Source organism: Cervus elaphus, chromosome 18 (genome assembly GCF_910594005.1).
Source record: "Cervus elaphus chromosome 18, mCerEla1.1, whole genome shotgun sequence".
In the NCBI taxonomy this organism is placed as follows: domain Eukaryota; kingdom Metazoa; phylum Chordata; class Mammalia; order Artiodactyla; family Cervidae; genus Cervus; species Cervus elaphus.
This window is the reverse complement of record NC_057832.1, coordinates 20,030,506-20,052,060: the sequence shown is the minus strand read 5'-3', so window position 1 is coordinate 20,052,060 and position 21,555 is coordinate 20,030,506. Positions and strand designations below refer to the sequence as shown.

The window sequence follows — 21,555 nt, the reverse complement described above, 5'->3', positions numbered from 1 at the left end:
TAGCCATGGCATTTTTAACAGTGGTATGTCACTTAAAGAATGTCAATGGCCCAAATGCCATGCCATGTATTTGACACAAATGTTGGCAGTTTCGGTATCTTTTGCTTAATCAAAGTCCTTGAAACGAATCAACTGCTGAAAATGTAAAATCATCAATGGTTTGCAAGTTGTAGCACTTTGATAACTCATAATGCACTAAGGTAACGTTTATCTGATTGTTGTGCTAAAGCAGGGGTCAGCAAACGTACAACACACACCAAATTTAGCCTGCTTCCTTTTACATTTTTAAAATTTTATTTTGAAATAATTATAGATTTACACGAAGTCGCAAAGGTACTTCAGAGAGAGTACTCTTGCCCCCTAGTGGTTACCTCTTACATAATGTACAATATCAAAACCAGTCAACTCACACTGGGTACAGTATGTATGTATAGTTGTCATTTTACCACATGTAAACGCATGTAGCCCCTATTGTAACCAAGATACAGACTGTTCCATCACCACAAAGATGTCCTCTTTTCTATCCCTTTATAGTCACACACATAGCTCCCTTCCCCTCCAACATCCCTAACTCATGGTAACCGCCGATTTGTTTCCATCTATATTATTCTGTCATTTAAAAATGGCAAATGGATGAAACCACACAGTGTGTGACATGCTGAGATGATTTTCACTCAGAACGCCCCTGAGATCCATTCAAGTTGTTACAAGCTGTGTCACTAGTTCACCCCTTAAATATTCCATTTACTGCAGTAAATCATGATGTTACTATAGGACATTTTGGTGGACTTCAGTGTTTGGCATCAAGCTGCTATGAACAATTGTGTACAGGTTTTATGGACCTAAATTTTTACTTCTCTGTTATCAATATCCAAGAGCGCAAATGCTTGGTCATATGGTTAGTGTAGTTAGTTTTTAGCAAAACTCTTCAGCTATTTCCCAGGGAGGCTGTCCTGCTTTACGTCCCCACAGGCAGTGTATGAGTGACCCAGTGGCATCCCTGGCAGCATTTGGTGATACTGCTAATCATTTTAGCCATCCTGGTACGTGTTTAGTCTGCCTTGTGTTAACCCCTCGGTTGTGTCTGACTCTGCGACCCCACAGACTGTACCTCGCCGGGCTTGTCTGAACATGGAGTTCTCCAGGCAAGAATACTGGAGTGGGTTGCCATTCCCTTCTCCAGTAGCGTGTCTTACTATGGTTTAAACATGCATTTCCTACTGGGTAGAGATGTTAAACATTTTTTTCAGGTGCTTATTTGTTAGCTAAACATCTTCTTGGCTGAAATGTCTTTTTTCCATTTTATATTGGATTATCTTTTTACTGTTTAGAGAGTTCTTTATATATTCTCGATATGTGGTTTGCAAACATTTCCTCCCAGTCTGTAGCTTGACTTTTCATCTTCTTCATAAGGTCTTTTGCAGAACAAAGCTATAAATTTTGATTAAGTCCAATTTATAAATTTTTCCTTTTATGGCTCATGCTTTTGGTACCAAGTGTAAGATCCTTTGCTTAATCTAGAACATATTGTTATTTTTTCTGAAGTTTTTTCAAGAGTTTTGTATTATCTACGATCTAGTTCAAGTTTTGTATAGTGTGCGGTTTAGTGATTCATATTTTTGACTGCCTTATTTAGTATCACTGTCCCTCCTCTGTTGTAGCATTGTTGTACATTTGTCAAAATCAGTTGATGATGTGGGAAGGAGACTATTTTTGATTCTCTGTTCTATCAATGTATGTGTCTATCCCCCTATCAGGATCAGTTTTGATTACTGTAGTTTTGAAAATGGGTAGAATGACTTTTCCCACTTTTTCTTTTCCAAAATAGTTTTAGCTGTTTCAGTTCCTTTGCCTTGCCATATTTTTAGAATACTTCACAATTTCAGAATTATTTATAGCTATAGGAAAATATTGCTGGGCTTTCCTAAAGTTGCTAATAAACAACTGAACCAAACCCAGGCATTCTGCGGACTGAGACCCCTGACGAAGCCAGTGGCTTTTCTTTAGGAAGTGAAGATATACACAAAATATCCCCCCAAAGATAGCGACTGATTTTTCATGTAGTCAAAATACTTGTTGCAGCAGGAGGCTGGCTATGCTAACTTACCATTTGTTTGACTTGCAAGGCCTGTTGGGTCCCCGTTGGTTGCCAGGCAACCCACCCCAAAGTGGAGATGTCACATCAGTGACTCCCAAGGCCTCCAGGGGTCAGGCTTCAGTTTCAAGAAGAGCCTAGGAGCCAACTGGAGTACCGGGTGGCTGGGTCAGGCAGGCTGCAATGTCTTGCTGGGAAATGGCTTGAGTGCTTGGGCTGCTACCAAGTCTTTAACAAAAGGAGTGATTTCCCTTTCTCTTGCTGGACTTTATCGTACTGAAACAGCTGGACCACCAGAGAGACAAAGCAGCAGAACGGGGAGGGACTCAGGCCCCACTCTCACCTTGAGGCAGGTAGCAGTCCCTAAACAAGAACAGCCCCGCTGACACTTAGACAGGACCTGTGGGTGCATAACACGTCAATCCCATTAGACCTTCAGAGCTGGGAGCAGCGTGACAGTCAATCAGCCAAAGGGAAGCCTCCCTTCTCCACTAAGGAGAAACGCCCTTTTCCGAGCTGAAGAGTCTAAACTGCATGAGTCAGGAGCCATATAACAAAAGGTGGCAAATGGATGCCACATCACCTTGTCCCTTAGCTGAGAGGGTAAGGAAGCCAGGGGTGGGGGAGGTAGGCTGCTGGGGGGGAAACTGAATTGTTTTGGTCTTTCCCCGCTCCCCCACCCCTTGCTCCCTGGCAGTGCCTGAAGATCTGCACAACTCTCTCTCCTATGGCAGTGGTGATGCCTGCAGGTATCAGAGCAAACTACAGTCTAGGGGCTCCTTTCTTCTTCACATGCACAACTCTGTAGTCCTCGGCACCTTCTGTCCCTCACAGGAACTGCTGGCCCTGTCATGAAAACATTCCTTCTTCTCTGCATGCCAGAGTCAGCAACAATCAAGGCACATTCGGACAGTTTGTTTCAACCCTATTTCTACCATTCAGCCTGTAAACATTAACTCAACTCCTGTTCAGTAAAAGCTAGGCCAGTGGGAACACTTATCCTCCCCCCATCTTTACTCATCTCGAGTGACAGCATTGACTACCAGACTGATTCCAGGGAATCTAATATTCCCAAACCTGGCCCAATGGTTCACCTTCCAGAAAAGTGTGTCTCTGTCAGCATTCCAATCCTTGCTGCTGAAACAATCAGGTCTGAGGTTTGATTTCACCCAGTAAGTCAGCCTGTCAGTTTTGTGGGTGCTGACAGAAGACACAGGATCCTTGCTCAGAGGCAAAGGCCTCTATTTCTACCACTCAGGGTGTGCAGCACGCAGAGGGAGTGTCAGCATATTTATGTCAGTTCCCACAGGCAACACCGCGGGCCTGGATGAATGCCAAGCATGCAGCGGTCTGTGTCACAGCTGACCAGCAGAGTGCAAGGAATCCAACACTTTTACAGCAAACCTGCTTCTCGTCCCCAGGCTTACTAGCGATATAAATGCTGAGAAGTGGCTCAGGCAAAGCCCTAATCAGGCCTTGCAGTCTTGGCACACTCAGCAAGATGTGTAGGCACTTCAGAGGCCCAGGAGAGCTGGACTGTCTCATCCCATAACTACCATTTTCTGTACAGTATTCTGTTTATTCCTCATGAATCTTTCTCCCAGCTTGTCTGTAAACTGATGCCTTGTGAAGGCTAGGCTGGCTAAGAGATGACATCTATATCCTGATCAGGAATATTTTCAAGTTACGATTTTAAAGACTGAATAATTTCTTCAAAAGTTTGGCCACCACTCAGTTGGTCGAGAGAAGGAAATGGCAACCTACTCCAGTGTTCTTGCCTGGAGAATCCCAGGGACGGGGGAGCCTGGTGGGCTGCTGTCCACAGGGTCGCACAGAGTCGGACACGACTGACGTGACTTAGCAGCAGCAGCAGTTTGTCAGCCACTTGTCAGTCCTAAGTGCAACAGAGAGCTAAATTTAGGAAACTGTTCCGGTCCATCTTTCTTTAAGCATGACTAGTCCCAGTTCCTAGAAGAAAGATCACATACATCTTTCCAGAAAGAAATCTACTGGAGAGAAGGGGATAATGACTGACAAGGCAGTAACATACTGTTGCTAGGAGACAACCTTGTAATTACAACCACAGCCCAGGGCTGAGATACAACTACTACTCAGCCCCAGAGCCAAGCACATCAACACTTTTCTCCTATGGAGTTTGATTTCAGCCTTAAAAAGGAAAAAACCCAAATTTGTATTATCATGTAATATTTAGATTCTAAAATTTTACTCTTTAGTGATTTACTAACTGTAACTTTTAAAATTATGACTAAATTTCAGTAAGTCTGAGGCTGTAATTTCATAACAAGTAAGCCACAGTGCACGCTATGTCACTTCAGTCGAGTCTGACTCTTTGTGACTCTGTACTGTAGCCCACCAGGCTCCTCTGTCCAAGGGATTCTCCAGGCAAGAATACTGGAGTGGGTTGCCATGTCCTCCTCCAGAGGATCTTCCCAACCCAGGGATCGAACCCATTAATCGAACCCAAGAAATTACTCCTGCACTGGCATGGGGATTCTTTACCACCGAGCCACCAGATTTTAATGTCATTAACGGTTAAGCAACATGATCCAAGGACTAAAAAGGGAACAGAAATGAGATCAGTGGCTGTAATAAACAACATTTAAAGAATAATTCAGCATACGGACATTGGAGTTAAGCTTGGGATCCACAAACTGACAGGCACAAGTAAAACGACTCTCAGAGGTTACCACGGGCACATCTTATGCCGCGTCAGCTGGGGGTCTGGCACTTGTGCCTGAGCACTGAAGTTCAGATGCCGGGGGCTGCTGTAATTACTTAGATGGGAAAGAACAATAAAATGATTGAGAAGCAGGCATTTCTATTCATATGGCATAAAAAAATTTTCCTATCCTAGGCAATTTCACAAACCACCTTAAAATTCTTTTTCCATGTCTATTAGAGACTTCAAGGAAAAACCATAAGTTTTCTTTTGAAAGTTACAGTGATTAAAAATAATGAGTGCTGAAGTCACAATGTTTTAACACATTATCATGCAAAGTTTTAGGCTTATCTCTGGGATATAAAATGCTCAGTAAGTGGGCTAGTATAAAAAATATTAGGAATTAATCTATTACATGTAAGAACCAAATTAACCCCATCAATTAGAGGGAATTTAATGTGAAGAAGATTAGCTTCCTGACTTGGTTAAACAAAGTCTATAATGAGACAAAAGTGAAGTAGTTTAAGTAATAAATGTTTAATCAAAGAATTTTACATATTATTAACAGCATTCATTTGGCCAAACATCTACACGTTTGTAGAATCCTACTGTATATAAAGTGGGAATGTATCAAGTATAGACTATGAAAGTGCAAATAACAAGTCAAGGTTAGAGTAATTTTTTCTTACATTATAAAATTAACTTGTTTACAAAATAGGCTTTGCCAAACTTTATTTCTGAATCGTAAAGTCAGTGACTGTGTTTTTAAAATATGTACCAAGGAAATACAAATTGGATACTGATGGTTTTCATGCTCAGGAGAGACCACAGAAACACAGGGAACTGCACAAGAGTGTGGACCCAGAAGCCCCGACCACACTGCGGCACACGGCGCTCTTCCTCACTGCACCGCGGCGCTCAAGCCGCCTCAACGCGACACAGACTCCTCCTACTGAAAAGCTACAGCTTGACCTAAAAACCGACTGGTGTTGATATTTCAATCTAAAATAAATTTGTAAAAAAAATCCTTTAATGGACTATTTCAGTTTCATATACAGTAATACACTGTAGATAAAGGTAGTATTTTCCCCAACTAATTTTAATAGGGATTGATATCAATCAATGTTTCTGATAGCTGGGGAAATAAAAACCAATGTGGACTTCCGATATCCATGGCACAGGAGCAATTCCTACACAGTTTATCCTAAGGGAACAGGGGAATATTAAATACTCTAATATAATGTCTGAGCCATACGATTCGAAGTACAAGGAAATTTCAAAAGCAGGGTTTGGGAACAAAAAGTAATCAAAAATCGTTAATTACAGCTCATGTGGATATTAATACTAACATAAACCTTTCACCCAGCCCAGGACTTGCCTGTACAAACTTGGTACTAGAATTTTGGTAACTGTAGATTTCGGATAAGAATCTGGCAAAACATTAAATAGAGTGTTGCATATCTACTTTGCTTATGTTATGCTAGTTTTCATAATATGTAAGTAAAACAGCCATTCCAACAGTTTATTCTAGTTTTAATTACACACTGTACCACTGTATCTTAATTACAACTAAGACCAGCATTTTCTTCACAGTAAGACACTGATAACTAGGAAGTTGATTTTTTTCAACACTAAACAGTAATCACACAGCAAATGAGTATTGTGCAATAGAACAAACACGTCAGCATTTGCGATTTAGTCAAACAAACCGATTGGACATTTAGTTGTTATATTTACTGTAAAGGCAAGGCCATGGGTGGTTTTATGGAGGTCTTTGCAATCCATACAGCATAGTTACTTCAGAAGAGACATTGAAGTTGGAATTACTTACTTGACTGGCAACTACCCATTGAGGTGAGGCAAAGGCACGGTAACATGTTGCGCAGGATGCTTTACTGAGTTTTTTTTTTTTTTTTAATAATTGTGGGATTTACTATAACTCATGAAAACTCCACTTTTTTTTCTATTTTATAAAACACTTACCATTAAAAGTAATTGCACCCATTAGTAATTAGAATGCACTGTAAAATTGTGAAAACAAAGAACTATGATTGCACTTCCAATAAAGTGTCTCTTAAAATACAGCACCGCTGTTGCTAATCAACTGTATTTTAATATTAAAATAAACTGTTTTGAACAGCAGCATTAGATTTCGTTAACTTAAGCTACAGGCTACATTTATTTAAATGCAGTCTCCATGGCAACAAAAGCCCATTAAATTCCGGAACAGCACTGCTACCGAGTGGCACCGGTTACCTCCAGGAAGGCTGAGACTGCTTGGAAGCCCTCTGGACACCGCACACCTGAACGCCTTGCTAGCGCACGAGTCAGTTTGGCACACGTGGACTGGAAATAGACATGAAAAGAGATCTCTGATTCATGTGAAATTAAAATTAATTACACCGTGGTAGATGCAGTGTTAAAGAGAAGCCCTGGCTACCTCAATTCACACCGCTCAGACAAGAAGGCAGAAGGAAAGTTACAGAAGAGCACAGAGAGATGGAGGAATGAAATGTTATTAGATCTGTCCAAAATAACTTCTGAAATGAAGAAAACTTTCAGTTTTTTCTTTTTTAAAGGAAAAACCACCCAAGGATTAGAGAGTAAGCCTTTCATTTAATGTTCAATTTAAGTACTGCTGACCTAAAGAGAGGACTGCACTTTCTTCGAATGTGGAATCTAAGCTATTTATTCCATTTGTGTTGCTCTCTCCTGCTCTTCTGTCTGTCAGCATAAAGGGGAAAAGCTATCCAATTAAATACAGAAGAAATCCCCTGTCAGGTTAAAATAGAAATGAAGCTATGCCATTCAAGGGAACTCCTTCATATTTAATCCTAATGTCAGTGGTTTATAATTAGTTGAAATTAAGTGGATCAAGTCTCTATAAAGCATACTCCTCTAGCATACCATCTGTACCTGCATTCACTAGAGCCCCGAGATGTGCAGTTCATACTAAGTGTACTTGTTCAGGCCAGTCACTTGAGGTCTGAGGTGTCTGACTGGGAACATCGGAACCATCCCCCTTGCTGGCAGCCTCATTACCACTGTTGCCAGCTCGAGATGCTGCTTCCCCAGCCAGAATATTTCCCTCCAAAGGATTTTCTTCTCTTTGGGTTCCTCTCCCTTCACTGATCGCAGCATCTTCAAACACTGAATCTTCTGGAGGTATCAGTTCCACATCCCTCACAGCTTCTGACTCGTCTTTGACACAGGGGAGCTGAGAATCTGCACTGATTTCTGTAGCTGCTGGAGGAATCAGAGCAATACTTTGAGGGTTCATGTCATGAAACCAAGCCATGATATTGCCAAGAAGATTGTCATTGATGTTGGCGTCCTGGCTGGCTGAGTCAGGGTCACTGGATGAGGGGAAGAATTCACTTCTCGCCTCACTGGGAGGGTGGGAACTCAGGGTGTCAGTTGAAAATGGGTCTCTTTCTGCTCCTAGTCTCATGAGGCTGTCACCAAGTTCCAACAGCTCAGAGCTGCTCAACGCGGCTCGAGGGCTATCTGTGTTCCTGGGGACGGAGTCCAGTCTGGAAGGTAAAGAGGTACCTATTGCTCCTAAGGACGCTTCGTTACTGAGAAAGTCTGTACTTTCTTCATCGATGGCCAGCCCAGATTCTTGCAGAGATAACTGTATTGCAAGAAGTATATTGGGATCATCTTCATCCAAGGAACTCAGAGCCTGAGGCAACAGAAAGTAAAACTACTTCAAAATTTAAAAGGAAAAATGACTGAACCCAGTGAGGTCTGCCACTGTTCTTTTACCAAACAGATAATTAACAGTACCTCTATTTATACAGAAGAACTTTTTGACCTACTAGAATCTTAATTTTCTCCTTGCCCATGATCATGGGAAAATAAATTACTTAAGAGTAAATCTGAAATAGAAAAATCTTTCCCTGTAGTACAGCTCTGAAGCAAAGATTGTGGAAGGGAAGGGAGAAAAAGGAGAGCAACAAAAGTAAAAGTAGGAAGCCAGGCTCAAGGGAGAAACAGCAGAAGGCAGGGGCAATGAAGCCGCGCAGCAAGGCTACCTGAAGGGAGTCCTGGTTCTCGGAGCGACTGGCAGGCGTGTAGTCCCGCAGGGAGGAGGTGTGCAGCGCGCTCATGGACGCAGAGCTCACCACGGAGGCGCCCGGCCTGCGGCCTCCGCCACCGTCAGGGAGATCTGTTTCAAAGCAAGCGGCGCCAGAGAGTTTGGTCACATCAGGTCTCACGCATCTTTTTAACTAAATCAACGACTTCTCTTTGAGTGGTGGTGAAAACCCGGGGTCACAAGTTCACGTCATCTTTCAGAGACTTTTCATCCATATTGTCTCACCACAGGCAACAATATATATCTAATACAATTATTTCAAATTCATGATCGGTCTTTACAAGTTTATTTAGATTATACATAGTTCTATTCACAAAGGCAAGTGCTACCAAGTGTTCGTTTTCTTCCCCTTAGGCAACAAGAAAGGTGTTTTAGTTTTCAGAGTTCTTAAAACTAAAGAATTTGCAAGTTACAATAGCCCCCAAAGCTAATCTTTAGGCCTGTCAATCCTGATATATTAAAGATGAGCTGCTGACACTGCTGTGGTTTGAAGATTTTGAATTAACAATTTAATATTTAAAGGATGATAGTTTATCTTCACTACTAGAAATTTTTAAAATGTTGACAGGAGAACTGAGGTTAGGAGAAAAATATTTCATGAACACACTGAGATAACCAACAGCTACAGTTTATCCAATGTTCGCTAGGCGCTGTTAGTGTGTAAGGGTCTCACACGCACTATCTCATTCAATGCTCACAACAAGCCCACAGAGTACACTACTGTTACTGCTTCCTTAGAATGAGGAGACCAAAGCCTGGAGAGGCTCAGTGACTCAGGTTTCACACTGACATGCGGCAGAGCTGGAGTCATGAGCTCAGGTCTGTCTGACTCTCCATACTCTTAATCGCCCTGGTTTTCTGCATCCTGTAACATTAGAAGCACCTGCATGCTGACTGTATATCTAAATTACAAACTCTCTCAGAACATTTAGATTAGCCACTTTTATGAAGACATGCAAGAGAACTAAGAGATTACAACAAACCCAATGCAAGGACTCACCCAAAGTGCTTTCACTTGGCTCGTCGGGGTCTGGAGGGTTACTCATCAGACTGTGCACATCTCCTCGACGGCGCTGTTGTCTGTGCCTCCTCCGATACTGAAATTCAGCATATTCCTGCATAAACCACAGGTTATAAAATACGGGAGAGCATGCACACTTTAAAATGCAAATAAAACCAAACATACACTCTTTTTCCAGGAAAAAAAATGTGTGATTTTATACACATATTATAAAATCACTTGGCTTTAGAAAAAGAAACTTCAGGCTTTGCCATGCCAAAGAAAACAGAAAAGGTTGCCAATGGAAAAGAAAATGGAAAAGAAAAACTTTACATAGCCATTATAATTGTCTGAATAAATTGGGAATACTTGCAAGCTCCAATGCTAGATCATAACTGAGCCTCATTTCATGTGCCTGGATCTTATTATCTAAAGTTATAACTAATACCAGAATGATTTTACTGATATGAGTTAGGCCCTCTGTGAAGGTCTGGTTTTTAAAAAAGGACTGTGATATATGTAACAGGAAAAAAAAAAAAGGAAAAATAAAAGCACACACAGTTAGGTACTTGTTAGACTGATTGATTTGGTATTCATTGCAAAAAAGAATATGAGGTTATCTTTAAAATAAGGTACTACTTGGCTTCCTTCCTGTGTTAGTGCATATGTAGGGTGATCTACAACCCAGGCAAGGCAAAGTGTTTTCAATTTAGCATATGGGAAGAACACAGATGTGGGCAAATGTCCCCGAGTCTATTTCACATTTGTGATACTAGTTTTAAGTGGGTCTGCTATCACCAGAGGCAGAACCTGGGACTCTGTGCTATCATCTGGGTATACATGTCCTTTTCCAGACTTTAGCGACAGACAGACCAGTATAGATGATACCAGCATTTGTGTGTTAGTCGCTCAGTTGTGCCCAACTCTTTGTGATCCCATGGACTGCAGTCCACCAGGCTCCTCTATCCATGGGATTTTCTAGGCAAGAACATTGGAATGGTTTGCCATTTTCTTCTCCAGGGGATCTTCCTGACCCAGGCATCGAACCTGGGTCTCCTGCACTGCAGGCAGACTCTTTACTGACTGAGTTACCAGAGAAGCCCTGATACTAGCATAAAAAGGCTAATTTTGAGAATCACTGTAGAATTTTTGAGTGATACACACTAAAATATGATTTTAGTTTATGATTCGTGATTATCTAGTTACTATGATTTTATGATTATCTAGTTACTCTAGAATATTCAATATGATTATATTGTGAAAGTAACAGAAATAAATGAGAATAAGTTTTATAATCCCAGTAAAACTTTCACATCGTATGACTCACGTGAAATTCTTCTTTATCTATGTAAGTAGCTGGACTCTAATTAAAGAATGGAAGGCATCCTATCAGGTTAGAAATAAATGAACATAATACTACAAGTGTCCAGAGAGATTAACCAGGTTCTTTAAATTTACAGCTGAGCTGAGGCATTGTTTCCTCTTTTACTGGAGGCCGATGATCTAAAACCGGATGACTGCTTCATCAAGGTTCACAGGACCACCAAGTACTACCACATTTCTCAGACAAAGACGGCAATGAAATATTATGCCACTTTGAGATTTACCTTTGTGATCCACACAGTCAAAGGCTTTGGCATAGTCAATAAAGCAGAAATAGATGTTTTTCTGGAACTCTCTTGCTTTTTCGATGATCCAGCAGATATTGGCAATTTGATCTCTGGTTCCTCTGCCTTTGACTATGCCAAAGCCTTTGACTGTGTGAATCACAATAAACTGTGGAAAATTCTTCAAGAGATGGGACTACCAGACCACCTGACCTGCCTCTTGAGAAACCTGTATGCAGGTCAGGAAGCAACAGTTAGAACTGGACATGTAACAACAGACTGCTTCCAAACAGGAAAAGGAGTACGTCAAGGCTGTATATTGTCACCCTGCTTATTTAACTTATATGCAGAGCACATCATGAGAAACGCTGGGCTGGAGGAAGCACAAGCTGGAATCAAGATTGCTGGGGAAAATATCAATAACTTCAGATATGCAGATGACACCACTCTTATGGCAGAAAAGTGAAGAATAACTAAAGAGCCTCTTGATGAAAGTTAAAGAGGAGAGTAAAAAAGTTGGCTTAAAGCTCAACATTCAGAAAACTAAGATCATGGCATCCAGTCCCATCACTTCATGGGAAATAGATGGGGAAACAGTGGAAACAGTGGCTGACTTTATTTTTTTGGGCTCCAAAATCACTGCAGATGGTGATTGCAGCCATGAAATTAAAAGACACTTACTCCTTGGAAGGAAAGTTATGACCAATGTAGACAGCAGATTTAAAAGCAGAGAGATTACTTTGCCAACAAAGGTCCATCTAGTCAAGGTTATGGTTTCTCCAGTGGTCATGTATGGATGTGAGAGTTGGATGGTGAAGAAAGCTGAGTGCAAAAGAACTGATGCTTTTGAACTGTGGTGTTGGAGAAGATTCTTGAGAGTCCCTTGGATTGCAAGGAGATCCAACCAGTCCATCCTAAAGGAGATCAGTCCTGGGTGTTCATTGGAAGGACTGATATTGAAGCTGAAACTCCAATATTTTGGCCACCTGATGCGAAGAACTGACTCATCTGAAAAGACTCAGATCCTGGGAAAGATTGAGGGCAGGAGGAGAAGGGGACGACAGAGGATGAAATGGCTGGATGGCATCACCAACTCAACGGACATGAGTTTGGGTAAACTCTGGGAGTTGGTGATGGACAGGGAGGCCTGGTGTGCTGTGGTTCATGGGATTGTGAAGAGTCAGACACGACTGAGCAACTGGACAGAACTTGAGATTTATCTTTAGGAAGAATTTGTTTACTTTGTACACTTGATGATGGTACAAAGTTATTTAGAATTAAACTACTTCATAGAATATACATATTTCCATTGAAGAAAACTAAATAGTTGAAAAACAACTGTGAAAGAAACTTGTTACAATTATTCTGATAAAAATCAAACAGCATTCTCTCACCATGCAGTAGACTTTTAAAAAATTGTTTTCATAAAATTAAACTTATCTGAAAAATTCCATGGATTCCTAAGATCTCCGGGTAAGTATATGAAAGGCTTTAGTCAAAATACTCCAAATGGTTTGAGAGTGTTATGGCTATTTGAGAGTGTTACGGCTACAGGGAAGAGTGAGAAGTTCTAGGATTTATAGGGGAAAAAGCTGCCAGGAGTTTTTACTGAACACCAGTTCTGTCAGTGACTTAAGCAGATGCTTTAATCCTTCCAGAACTTCCATGGGGTAGATATCATGATCCACATTTGAAGGATGAGAAACGAAGGAAGGTACATCCTAAGTTGACCTTAAGTTACAGGGTTAGACTTTGAGTTCTGGTGTCCCTGAGACATCTCGATCACACGCTCTCCTCTGGGCTCCACTGCCTTTGTTGCTGTTTCAGTTGCTCATTCGTGTCCGACTCTGTGCGATCCTGTGGACTGTTGCCCGCCAGGCTCCTCTGTCCATGGGATTTTCCGGGCAAGAATACTGGAGTGAGTTGCCATTTCCTTCTCCAGGGGCTCTTCCCAATCCAGGGATGGAACCCATGTCTCAGGGAGCACCTGCGTTGGCAGGCAGATTTTTAACACCGAGCCACCAGGGAAGCTGCAGCCCTCAAAGCGGCACCAAACAGACACTGCTGCTGGCCAGTGACTCTCCCACTTTAGTTCAGGAAGGGTAAGATGTAATCAACTTTAACAAAAACGTAAATTCAACCTCAAAGTCTTCTCCAGTTTGGCAACAAGAGCTAAGTTTCAAAGGTATAATTTTGGCAGATGCTTGATAATCACACACATGAAGAATGTTAAAATTTCATACTGCATGGTAATTCTTTAGAATTGCAATGTTTTAGAATTTGCAATGTTTACACAAAACCTTGGTGCTCAATGTGCCAAAGGCCTTAAAGATTAAAAAAGTTAAATTATTTTTAAGAATAAAATATTATTTACAATTTCACATTTTTTCAATCCCTGGAGAACAAGAGCGCAATAATTTTATTTAGAAATATTCACCCGTGAGATAAAAAGCTTCTCTATTTTTACTAAAATGAAATTGTGTCAGTCCTATTAGTAGGCTCTCAACATTCAAAGACAAACATTTTGAAATTCTTTAGGTTCCTGCCATGAGTCAGAAGTCTGAGGATGACGCACACCTGACTGTGAATATGTTTTTGCTCTACTGTGTTCCTACCTTGATACTGAAATCTTTGTACTCTGTTTTTGATAACTGAAGGTTATTTATTCCTCCTTTTAGGTAGAAATTTTCCAAACTATCCTCAAAGCTGAAATTATATTATAACACAGAAATATTAAAGTATAGGTTCAAGTAAAGAAAAGGTTCATAATTTGTTCTACAATAGAAATTTCATTAATATATCAAAAATGTTTTAAAATTTTAAGTGACTTTAAAATTTTCGTATCAGAGCTCTAAGCACAAATTTTTCCTCAAGTCAATGCTGTTTGGATATATCTACCAATATCAAAAGGCCACAGGTGATTGCAAGTATTCTCAGCAGCTGAAAAGAGAAAATATCTGATTTAAATACACCACAGTCGTTTACGAATAATAATCAATTCCACTGTCTTTCAGTTGCAGTTATTATATGGGCTATAAATGATAAAGGTTTCATAGTTTGTCCTTCCCCCTTACAAGGATTACATTAAAAGATTATATCAAAGTGTCAAATGTTATACTGTTGTATGAAGACCAACGTAGAGAAAACTGCTAAAACCATTTAAAATCAGACTCAACAGTGACAGTGGCAATTTAAATCTCAGAAAATAGCAATGTGATTAAGATTTTCACTTTATCGTGTTTTTATTGTTATTTGCAGTATTAAGGACCTTCCTATTTTAAAATGGGATATAAAAAACAACAATGAAAACAAGAAGATTGTGAAAATCTTAAAGACAAGCAAAGAGCAAATGATCAAAGCATTCTTTCTGCATAAAACATTAATGTTGAGCTTTCACCTAACTGATTATAAATCAATTCTAACAGGTTGTTTCAATAACAAAAAAATAGATTTTGTATTTATGTTTTTTATAAATTCAGACTGAAACAAGTAATATTATCATTAGAAGTGCATTTCTAATAAATAAAATTTCTATTTCTGTTAAAGATATTTTCCAAAAATGTACCCTGTAAGTTGGCCTTCCATAATTAAAATTCAGTAATTAAAATTTTAAGAGGGGGTATGCATTTAATAATGTGATGATAATTCAATACCATAAGAAGGTAAATGTAGGCTTGGCTGAGGCACTGTTACTATAAAGGACAGAAAAAAAAAACCACTGTTTACAGCCTCAAAGGGATATTTAGAAAATAGAAAAAGTGAAAGGGAAAGTGAAGTCGCTTAGTTGTGTCTGACTCTTTGAGACCCCATGGACTGTAGCCTACCAGGTTCCTCTGTCCTGGGATTTTCCAGGCAAGAATAGACAGATGAAGGTACAAATATAAGCAGGACTGCACTAAGGAAAATTGTAACTAATCCAACCCAACCCAATCCCCCATAAAACAATTACCTCAGGTGATGCAAATCCTAGATATTCCCAATCCCATGTTCCACCAGCAAAGCTACAAGGAAATTAAACACACCATTTGATTTATTATCAGTACAACAAAGTACAAATAATCAGACCCTTGTTCTTTGAACATTACTTCTAACTCCTTTGCTTGGAACTTGCTTAAGCAAAGACCAACTACTGAATATAATTAAAATAATTCTTTCATTATTTTTTTCAAATTCTATGTTGTTTTGTTTATGTAAAACAGTGGAAAATTAAAAATCACCATGCTATACCAGAGTATTTTTTATGATTGCTTCTATTTTTGAGTGTTTATATAAAAATAAGGGTCCAAGGAATTTTTAATCCTTAAAACTAGTACAAACAAGAAAATATGCTTCAATTTATAATGGCAGTGTAAGTGTCTGAAATAAAACAACCAAACTCAACTTTTCTTTAATGGATGAGTATGTGGATCACTTACAAAACTTTACTAACATCAGATTTCTAATTTCCTCGCAACTTTTTACCAGAAAATGCAAGTATGATGATAACAATTTGGCAAGGCTTCCAAATTCTACATCATAAGATGTCTATGACTATCAAAATGACACATTAGAATACTTGTTGAATTATGAGTTCATTGAAGTGTGAAATTTACCTAGCTTAATTAGTCTGAGAAACTACAGAATGACCAACAAAAAATAACAAGAAAAACAGAAATAGTACTGGAAGAAAAAAAAAATCACCAAAAAGAAGTTAATATACTTTTATCAGCTATCCATATTTCAGGTATAAGTAACTTTCAGGAATATGCATCCCAGATGGACAAAAAATACACTTGCTGCCTCTGTGGCTGGTGCTAGGGTGAGGTTCACAGTGTGTATCCTTTTTACCTGCGTCGTGGAGCTTCCGGTGAGTCTGCAGGAGCAACTCCCCGAGCCACAGATGCCAGGAACTCTTGCCTTTTCTGCTGTACAAGGCATGCAGCCTTGATGATCTTGTGGCGGGGTGTGCGAAGGTAAGGCCTATTGACTTTTTGGGCAAGGTCTTCAGTGACCATTTCTAGGTCTGTCTATGTTAAGAAAAAACACACAAACAAAAAGATTATAGGATAAATGGGTAAGTCAATAGCAAATTCAGTGTCTGTCTGGTTAAATCTAACTCTCTTTTGAAATCAGAAAGTAACCCAACTTTCGTAGTAACTTCCAATTTAACATGTAAGTTTTAGGAAAACAGCATTCATTAAACAGGCATTTATAGCAATGTAGTTGGTATGGATTACAAAGTAGTAGTGAGTACAGCAGCTGTATAAAAAAATTTTATAACTTGTCTGTGTGAAAAAGAACTAATAAAATTCAAAGCATTATACATGCAAGTGCAAGGCCACATGGCACAGACTTTATGTAAATGCTGAAGGAAGGTGAGGCAAGGCAAAACCTTTGGGATCTGGGGCTAGGTCTGGAAGACCTCATGGAGAATATGAATATCAAGCACTGAAAGAAATATAAGACATAAATTAGTAGAGGGGAGTTTAAACGAATGAAAAAAACATCCGTATCAAGAGGAGAAAGTTTAGTTACTTCAAAAAAAGAAGAATGTATAATGTACTTGGTTGGCTACACTCATGTCAGTTGGCTTAAATGTTTTACTTATTTTTAAAAGTGCTCTAAGTTTTTCTTTCAGTTGCACTGTTAAAACGAACTGGCAAACACCAATTTTCTCATCTAGTAAGTGATGCTGTTAGTTTCATTTTTGAAGATAAGATTCTATCAGACCAGATTTCAACCTCAACCAGTTTAAAACAAATAAGTGTAGTAGGAAATGCTTGCCTAGCTCAGAGCTCCCTCGAATCTGCATAGTGACAAATTCAAACATAAAGAAAATTTCAGTTTATTACCGTAACTTTTGGTTTATTTAAAAACCATATTAAAAATGGAAACAAAACTGTTTATTACACTTTAGTAAGATAAAACTTAGTTATAAAGCGGTTGAGAAAGGAGAAAATCTGTTTTTCATCATAACTACATTTAAGTTTAATAAAAAAAGATATCTTACTTGCATGAGTTCAAAAATTTCTTTCTTTGTGCTTTTAAGTTCTAAGAAAAATCCATATGGATAAGAACACTTAAGAATGCGTCGAGTTTTTAAGAGCACATGAACTGCATCTTCAATGAAAGTGGTATCTGGACAGGCTCCTTCAGCTATAAAGTAAACCAGGCACCGTAAAAAAATTTTTTTGCAAATACGCTGTTATAAAATTAATTAAATGACTAAGTTTTCTTAAAAGAAAGGTGAAAAAAAGAAGGGACAAATCTCTAAGAAGAAACTGAAGAAGCTATATCATAAAATGGACTTGACTCAGACTAAAAACCTATGTAAAACTCATACATTTTGCATTTATGTGAGCTGCATACATTTATAAATGGAGCACACCCCTGCAGTAGCCCAGGAATGCAGTCCTAAAGGAATGCACACAATGACCGTGGATTCTGCTCCCACCCTGTCTGTACACAAATCCAACTTTAGGTCACCTCAAAGGTTCCAGGCTTCACTAAGTTTCTCAGGTTGTCCATGGCAGAATTTTGCTTATCATGATTTAGAACAAATGCCTTGCTAGGGCCTCAAAAAAAAAAAAAAAAAAGAGTCTAATTATAAATTATGCTTCTGCAAAAATGATACTGTAAGGTAAAAGATCCATCGTGGGAAACTACTGGGTAGCAAATGCTATTAGCAGTAAATGAACCCTTCAGGGAGAGAAAGAGCAGAAGTGGGAAGAGCAGCTTTATTTCTTCCTTTCTTAATTTTCTTCTGATTCTTTCTTATATCTTACTATGCTATCTAGAACCTCCAAAAGGTTGAACAGAAGCAGCAATTCAAATCTACAAATATTTATTTTATATTTACATGTTTGGGGCACTGTTCTAAGTATTAGGGACACATCGGTGACAGAACATACTGTACAACCTCTGAGGATTTTTTCTTTCAATTTTTACTGTGGACAATTAACACTTTAAGAGTTTGCTATTGGCTTGATATAGTTATGTCATTACTATGGTCTAAGAACTAGTAATTAACAAGGAGATTAAGCTGCTATTGATGCTTTTTGTCCCATTCTAAGCTATTTAGCTTACGGTTATTGTTTTAATAAGGAAGTTATTCTCATGAAAAGGCTGTTAGTACTCACTACTTCTATAAAATGGACCAAAAAAACATAAAGATGATCGATTGCATTTTGGGCTTAAAACCTTTTATATATAAGCTATGATAATTTTAAAAATATGACTTTTTAAAACAGACATGCCAGAACCTGTATGCTGTATAGTCACTGTGAGGTATTTATTATATTCTAATTATGTAAATAGTATTCAATCCATTTTTAGGGATTTTCTTTTTGAACTTCCACTTTAGGAACCGTAAGTAAGCGCTATCTCATGACCTTGCTTTTTGACTCCAATGTCCATTATTTACTAATGAGATGATTTTCTCCCAAACCTGCACTTGACTTCCATTCCATAAGGCACTCTGCTAAATTTCTCAAGAATTTCTGGGAGTTAGTCATGCAACCAGACAGCTTGTGAGTCCTGCTCTGTTGACTAGGTCAGGAATGCCTTTTCGGTCGCATCGGCCACGGTGCTGAGTAAGCAAAACCATGCTGTGTGCTTACCGGCCAGCAGTGGAGGCTGCACTAAGAGGAGCAGATGAGGTAACCCAGGCGGAAAACCTAATCAGAGGTCTCAAATGCTAAACTGCACTCTGGACTTCAAAGAGCTTCAAACTGCCAAATGAGCTAATGGAGATAATATATTCCTTTAAGGGTCTTAATCTCCTGCCAAAGAAGTGACTTAGGCATGACAGATACTTTACATTAACTGTCACATGTATCACTTATAACTTACTTTCTTTGAGAGCTCTACTCAATTGCTCCATCTTTTCTTTGGCTGTTTTAAGAAGGCGTTGTTCTAACTAAAGGAATAGAAATAAACACATCATTTTCTTTCTTATTCACAACAGTATTATTCAGTACATCTGAGATGATATAGGACATACCTGATAACTATGTTCATGATTTTTAAATCTTGTGTAATAGTGCATAAATCTGTCAAGTTCCTGAAATCGCTTGTGTTTTTTTTCAGCCTAAGAAACAGAAGTACACAAAGGACTTTTATAATACAAACAAAAGTACTAGCTATTAAAATTGGACTTTTTTTTGACCACACAAAAAATTTTTATTAGTAAAAGATAGTAATGCATACAAATTTGCTGCTTGCTTTGTTGAGAAAACAATAACCAGTATAAAGTCTTGAATTTGTATTTTCTGTGACAAACCACTGAACCCACTATTCCCAGAGTGTGAAGTAAATATGTCTCTCAAGCCCTATGGTCATCACATCTTCAGTGTTTTATTATACTGTTTATTGCTATGGACTGAAAAGGGTCTCCCATCAAATTCATGTTGAAGGTCTAATCCCCAACATGACTGTATTTGGAAACAGGCCCTGTGATATCACCCTGAGGTGATAAAGGTGGAACAAGGTCCTGAGGCTGGAGGTCTAATCCAGCAGAGCTGGTGCTCTTACAAGAAGATGGAGGGACACCAGAGCTTGCTCTGTCTCCTCACTGTGAAGACACAGTAAAAAGACAGCTGTCCATAAGCCAGGAACAGACTCATCACCAGAAACTGAACTGGCACAGATCCTGATCCTGGACTTCATAGTCTCAAGAACTGTGAAAAATACATTTTTGTCATTTGAGCCACTTGGTCTATGGGATTTTGTTATGGCAGCCAAGCAGACTAAGATATTTATTGTATGAAATAACAATATGATATTGTTCATATAATGTTAAAATTATTTTTAAGTCATTTTAGAGATATGCTGGGATATATGTCTTTTCTGATATTACCCATACAATCAAGAAAAAAAAAAAAAAAGAGCCCAGGCTTATAGAGCCATTTTGTTTAAATTAAAAGCTATTTAAAAGTGTATTGAATTTAATGCCTCATTACAATAAAGGTAGGAAAAGAAGAAATGCAAAATACTTCCACTGGTATTAAGGGGCTTAACCAGAGGTCTTGGCTTAAACAGTTTTCTCTACCTCCACGGTCATTTCCTTGGATTGCTCCTCCACATGCTGAATGACTTCATAGCGAGTACATCTGTAATATCCTCCAGTGGAAGAACTATGTTTTTTCCATTCTTCCAGACAAATCCAGCAAAAGTCATACTTGCACTGCAAAAGAAACATGTGCAAAAAAATGTGCAAACATATCTCCCCATGTTGGTATGCAAATTACTTTCCAATTCTTAGTTAATCAGTTTGTTGAGACTGAACAATCCTGCCTGTGTGACCAGGGACACAAACCTTCTCAAAGACAAGCTCTCTGTTTCAGGTCTTCTCTGAAGGCCTTATCTGCATTATGGAAAGATGTGGGGGTAATTTAAAATTATTGTTTATAAGGATAAATTAAAATACAAATAATATTATTAAGTAATCTCAAGAAATCTTTAAAAATATCAATATGATACTTTTTCCAAAAAACAGAAACAGATACTGACAAATGTTTCATTTTTCACGTGCACAGCAATCTTACTTTGGTCTCTAAAGCTCTACGAGTGTATCTGAAAACTTCTGTTGACTTTGACAAACTGGTTTTGAAACTGGGAATAAGTTAAAAAGGTCTTTAATCAGAACATCTAGCAAAAAACCTATTTCTCATTAAAAAAAATTCTTTCTTAATTACTGTAACTTGCAAACAATGCTAAAAATATGAGCATTCCAGTATGAAAATATATCCATTTTTTTTCTCTTAAATGCTTATGGATTTTGAGTCAGAAAGATCTTCCTAATTTAAATCGATGTTTTCTCGTGGTAAGTTTACAGCTTATTTTTAAAAATTATTTACATCTTTGATCTGTTCAGAATGTATCTGGGTATTCAGTATGAATTAAACTTTTGTCCACGTGGCTGTCCAGTTGTCTCAGTACCATTTATTACACAGCTCACATTTCCCTACTGGTTGGCGATGTTTCCTTTACCAGCACGAAATCCCCATGAATGTATCTATTTTCTGGGCTTTCTTTCATTGATCTGTAGATTCATGTGCCAGAGCTATGCTGTTTTAATTACTGAGCCTTTATAGT

The 21,555-nt window shown here is 38.7% G+C and overlaps 1 protein-coding gene across 5 annotated transcripts in view; it reads right to left on the bottom strand.

Moving 5' to 3' along the window:
* Positions 1–5,293: 5,293 nt before the first annotated feature.
* The window catches only part of ANKIB1 (ankyrin repeat and IBR domain containing 1), a 150,099-nt gene continuing 133,837 nt past the window's right edge, over positions 5,294–21,555 (bottom strand). For 4 of the 5 annotated variants that reach the window (XM_043872898.1, XM_043872899.1, XM_043872897.1 and 1 more), the window contains 9 exons: positions 20,510–20,644; positions 19,463–19,549; positions 19,312–19,378; positions 17,471–17,616; positions 16,309–16,487; positions 15,431–15,482; positions 9,875–9,989; positions 8,813–8,946; positions 5,294–8,460 (listed from right to left, as the gene is read on the bottom strand). In XM_043872898.1, coding sequence (XP_043728833.1) covers positions 7,723–8,460; positions 8,813–8,946; positions 9,875–9,989; positions 15,431–15,482; positions 16,309–16,487; positions 17,471–17,616; positions 19,312–19,378; positions 19,463–19,549; positions 20,510–20,644 — 1,653 coding nt within the window. In that variant the 3' untranslated portion in view covers positions 5,294–7,722. The remainder of the gene's footprint in view (positions 8,461–8,812; positions 8,947–9,874; positions 9,990–15,430; positions 15,483–16,308; positions 16,488–17,470; positions 17,617–19,311; positions 19,379–19,462; positions 19,550–20,509; positions 20,645–21,555) is intronic. The other variant, XM_043872902.1, reaches the window with a different exon arrangement.